The sequence below is a fragment of the Chiloscyllium punctatum genome, chromosome 42, assembly GCF_047496795.1.
Source record: "Chiloscyllium punctatum isolate Juve2018m chromosome 42, sChiPun1.3, whole genome shotgun sequence".
In the NCBI taxonomy this organism is placed as follows: domain Eukaryota; kingdom Metazoa; phylum Chordata; class Chondrichthyes; order Orectolobiformes; family Hemiscylliidae; genus Chiloscyllium; species Chiloscyllium punctatum.
In genome coordinates this window covers 4,995,027-5,000,259 of record NC_092780.1, presented here as the reverse complement: position 1 = coordinate 5,000,259, position 5,233 = coordinate 4,995,027, and the positions used below count along the sequence as shown (strand labels likewise).

Genomic DNA, 5,233 nt, shown 5'->3' with positions numbered 1-5,233 from the left:
AAAACATAATAATTCTAAACAGGTTCGTTTGAAACCTGTTCGAAACACATGGAAATAAATCTAAGAAAAGATATAGCTCGGTAGGGCACATCTAAAGACCGGGGTGACTTTAGGAAGGAGAATACCCCGTTTGGTTTGCGATTACTGTGAAATAAAATGCATGGCTTGAAAATAAAACCGGAGATTAAAATCGGAATACATTTTTATGACATTTGAGTGAATAAGTGCTGATAAGGTCCTTTTAAAGCCTTCTCATAAGGACTATCACAACGGTGCTACAATTTCCTATTTTACTGTACTAAATCTCTGTCAATTACTAAGACTTTAACGAGTGAAACTGATTTGTGGAGGCTGGATAGGGAACTGCACGGTACAATCTAAGGTGGCACACAGTAGTGACAATATAATGCCAGCATGTAGAATACACAATTTCACAGGAATGGGATAGCTCGTGACTGGCAGGTCGCACATAAATTGTCAACGGCTTCACCAGGAATGCAGTGCTGCAATGTTATTTCGATTAGTGTTCATACACTCTGTTGATGTGGGGAATGGCGCAACGTTGTCAGAGGGTTTTGAACCGAATGTATGATACACCATTACATATTTTAGCTTAGCTTTAGATAACCAAGATTGATGACAGAATAAAGCAATATATTGTACACGTACATGCAGGAGGTGTTCTGATGTATGAGTATATATGTTTTATTAATATGCTGCAGATTACTGGAAGGTGGTGCAAATGCGTCGGAATTTAAAACTTTCCACGCACATTATCTGAAAGCATTGGTTTTAAATGAAGGGTAACTGTTTAATATAATTTAACACCGCATCGTTATTATTTTCAATTAAAAAGTGATGCTAACCAACTACCATTCTCTCATTAGTTGTAACGTACAACCCGGTGGGCCTGACAGAAACATAGCAATAGCCAAGAAATCTTGGTTTCTGGAATTGCTGACAGCAGCCAGACGCTTCCCTTCAGCCTGGATTCACCAACTTCAGTTTCGAAATTTTGGGCTTCTTTTGGCAACTTGGGGGGGAACAAAAGTTAAGAAGGGAAAGATTTCACGGATTAGTCTGTTCGAGGATTAGTTCTAACGCAAACGAATTGCCAAAGGAAACCCTTAATCGACCAATACACACGAGGTACTGTTGGCGCGGCAATAAGAATGTCAAACGTCTCAGCGCTGGGAGGAAAATCATTTATCCCGAAACAGGATTAAAAACAGGAAACTGTACCCCATCAAACTGAATCAAATACATCGCCGATTATGCAGCAGAAAGATTCCAGATACTGGAAATACCTTTATTTAGTTCATGTGTCACATCGTTTAATTTCAATGAAAAATGTGCGGTTTGTTCAATGTGATTTGCCCAATGCAATTCCCCCACTTTCTATAATTGCAACTACTATGCATTCTTTAACGCGTGCTTTTAATATTTTCTATTTCGCGATTAATCTTTCTTTGCCAATTCTGCGGCAAGTTTTATTGTCAGTGTTTGCATAGCATGTGATTCCCGGGCAGCCAATGGGCGTGCGTGTTTTTTTAACCCGGGCTTGTGCGTCAGTGCAGTTAGCTGGGAGAAATTCGCTATTGCTCTCAGTCCTGCGTCTCTTAAAAGGAACTATAGAGCCAATGCTGAACGTGATATGACAGTGTCACTGCTTCTCAAGCCGCGCTGGGTCGACACTGTGATGTTCCTGTATGACAGCAATTCGGAGGAGGTTAACAAGAATAGCGGGGTAATGGAAGGTTTTGTTGGTGCCGGTAATTTCTCTGCGAACCAGTGCAGGAATTTGATGGCACATTCTGCCCTCGGAGCTCACCCTTCACCTTTGGTTCACAGTTCTAGCTATTCAACAGTCGACGTCTCCGGCCCTGGGGTAGTGGAACCCGGCAAGCAATGCACCCCGTGCCCAGTTCCCCAGGCCTCCACCGCCGCCCCTTTACCGTATGGATATTTCGGGAGCGGCTACTACTCCTGTCGAATGGGTCGAAGTTCAATCAAGCCTTGCACCCAGCCTGCCGCCCTATCTAGTTACCCAGGAGACAAATACATAGACAGTTCTGTCCCCACTGATGAGTACCCAGGCCGACCGAAGGAATTCGCTTTCTACCATGGCTACGCGAGTGCCTACCAACCAATGCCCAGCTATCTGGACGTTTCTGTGGTCCAAACTATCAGTGGCGCGGGAGAGCCGAGACACGAAGCCTTGTTGCCTATGGAAGGCTACCAGCCCTGGGCCCTTAATGGGTGGAATAGTCAGATGTGCTGCTCTAAGGAACAGCCACAATCAGGACACCTCTGGAAATCCACTCTGGCAGGTAACAGGTTATTGTTGCATTCCCTCAGAGAAGAATGAGCCATTCCAAACAATATATATTTAATTAGATTGGAATCATCACGGTTTTATGCATTTGTCAGATAATCATTTCTGATAATTTAGAACAGGATTGAAAAATATAGAGTTATATTTCATGCTTTCAGTGAAGGAACTCAGTGAGAATATCATCAGTTGCAGAGCTGTGCTTTTGTTGCACAGCCTGGTATGTTAATACGTTTGTTGCAGAATTAACTCCTCAGGGCTCATTGCCACATGGGCATTGTTGTACATATTCCTTTAAGAATCTGAAAATCCATAGTCATAAGTTTGTTTTAAATTAATTTATCTGCATTATATTCAATGTTGCACTTTCTTTTTCTGATGTTGTTTTCTGTGCTTTTTTGGCGGGGCGTGTCTGGTTACACACAGCAGATGTTGCAGCTCACCAACAGGATGGAAGTTCCTTTCGGCGCGGGAGGAAGAAAAGGATTCCTTACACCAAAGTCCAACTCAAAGAACTGGAGAGAGAATATGCGACAAATAAATTCATCACGAAAGATAAGAGGAGGAAGATCTCGGCGGCTACAAACCTGAGCGAACGGCAGATCACCATCTGGTTTCAAAACAGAAGAGTGAAGGAAAAGAAAGTCATCGCGAAAGTAAAAAGCAACACACCTTAGTTATTACTCCCTTTTTATTATAAAAAAAAAGGTAATTGAAACTGTTCAATTGGGGAAATTTATCACAACAGTGCGAAAGACGATTTTGACAGACCAGGTTTAAATGCACACTTATTTCATGGAACCATGCCTGCAGAATGCTAACATGTCCTCCTGCTTTTCATATTGTAACGGAGGAGATGATATGGAATGCCATTAAAATGGACTAAAATAGAATGGTCAGAATGTACATTTAATTATAACAACGCTGTAACCATACCGACATCACTGTTTATTATCAGTCATGTTTTAGTGGAGGTATGTAACGTATGTCTTACTGGTGTAGATGCTAATTTTATGTTTTGTTTGGGTTACGTATTAAATTGGCAATGATTGCAGTAAAACCGCCTGAAAGCTGTTTATAATCTCAAAGGTTTGAGAGGAAATGTTAATAATAAGAAAAATAGGGTTGAACGTTTTGTGACCATATTAGTTTTTCAGGGAATGTGCTTACATTCCACACCCATCTAATGATAGTAGCAATGGCCCTTTGGTATATAACATATTTCTTATAATATATGAGAAACCAATGAAGTGATATTGTTACTGATTTATAATGCAATGAGATGCAATGAGATAATGAACAGTTATTAAGTAAACCTGAAGTTGTATGATACATCTACTGCTTTATGTTTTCAAAATTTATAAATTAGTTTCATCTAAACCATCTTGATTTTAAAAGGATAAATGGATTCTCGTAGCTTTTCGCGCTTGGCAGTAACAATAGGTTTTTAAATTTAATATGTTGATTAGATCACAAAACAAACGTTGAAAAATTGTAATTGAGGCAAAGCCTACTTTCTGGAAGGGTACAATTAACTATATTAACAGTTTTGAAATCAGTAAATGCGTTCCCTTAAAGTAAATTCGTATAATTAATTGAAGTCTTTTAAACAAAGTTGGACGAAATAGGTGCGTTTCCAGACATAACTCACTGCTTTTGTAAAAAGGAAAAACGAAATGAAAAAAAGAAAATACAGAAATTGATGCAAAAACACTCTCCAGCGATTCCTGTTGTTGTTTTAGATTTCCAGCACCCGCGGTTCTTTGTTTTATTTGAATGAAAGACATCGGCAAATTATACTGGTTGAAGCCGGGCGCTATCACACAAATGAACATTCGTCTTGGACTTCACACTTTAAATAGTATCTGGCTGGTCGCCTGGTTTTCAGACGACTGATCATTAGTATTGGGGGCACAAACCAGTGAATTACTTACTGCAACTGAAATTCAATTAAGGAAGATCTTGGTGAGAAGAGAAGCTTTCCGATCGCTGTCTAGATAAAGCCGCCACTTTACTGAACCGGGCTTAGCGTTAGGAAATCACCTATGTACTTTTAATGATATCGAAGTGCATAGGTTCTTGGTGATTAAAAAGTACATGAATGTGCAACCATGTTGAGTATGGATTGCCCATGTTGGGGTGCAGGAGTAGGGATAAGGTGAGGGTCGACGTTGCTAAGGACATTGTAAGCAAGTATCAACTACAACCTGCTACCATCTTTGGGTACTTAGATCCAATAACATCGATAAACCTTTGACTTTGACCTTGACAGTCACGTGTGTATTAGCCAATGATCTTGACGTCTGGTTGCTCATGAATAATCGAACGGTTTTTGGTGGGCTGAGTTGATAGTGTTATGATAAGTAGAACAAGTGTGCCACCTTCTGGCTAATTGCTTCATAACATGAGCACAGCCGCCCATTTGCAACCTTTGTTTCAACAAATAGAACGGATTTAAAGAGCGCTCGAAATAGTACAAAATAAATGTATATTTTTAAAAAAAAAGATTAAGCAAACAAGAACTAACACAGTTCTTTCCGTTCAAGCTTTGTTTATATGGTTGAGAATGTTGCCCATCCAAATAATTAAAGGACCAGTGCTAGCATAACCTTCCTCTCCCACACACGGAACACGCGTGCCTGTGTGCACAAACTTACAAGCGGTGGCTGGAACACACACATATAACCCAAAATACAAAGACAGTCAGGCGGTCAGTCAAATGAATGTAGAATTCGGTACAGCTAATCGCGTCTGTCCTTGCAAAAGGAGTTGTTAGCACTATTGTATCAAATATGTACGTTGCAAACAACGGTGCAGGTTTTTCACCTTTAACAAATCGGAAATACAAAAAACCCCTCCGAGAACACCAAGCATTTTTGGATCTAATGAGAAACCCTTAAA

The 5,233-nt window shown here is 40.1% G+C and overlaps 1 protein-coding gene across 2 annotated transcripts; it reads left to right on the top strand.

Annotated features, from left to right (window-relative positions):
* Positions 1–1,580: 1,580 nt before the first annotated feature.
* hoxb13a (homeobox B13a) lies at positions 1,581–4,351 on the top strand. 2 transcript variants are annotated; one of them, XM_072561272.1, is made up of 2 exons: positions 1,581–2,330; positions 2,759–4,351. In XM_072561272.1, exons 1-2 carry the CDS (start codon positions 1,655–1,657, stop codon positions 3,007–3,009), a joined length of 927 nt encoding a protein of 308 aa, XP_072417373.1. In that variant the 5' UTR covers positions 1,581–1,654; the 3' UTR covers positions 3,010–4,351. The 2 variants fall into 2 exon arrangements, with proteins under 2 accessions (XP_072417373.1, XP_072417374.1); XM_072561273.1 differs by having other exon boundaries at positions 2,762–4,063.
* The last annotated feature ends 882 nt before the right edge of the window (positions 4,352–5,233 follow it).

Bases quoted from the DNA above. Each gene is read 5' to 3' on its own strand.
- hoxb13a (XM_072561272.1), top strand. From the start codon at position 1,655: ATGACAGTGTCACTGCTTCTCAAGCCGCGCTGGGTCGACACTGTGATG. The intron at 2,331-2,758 runs GTAACAGGTTAT...GGTTACACACAG, and splicing joins CTGGAAATCCACTCTGGCAG to CAGATGTTGCAGCTCACCAA.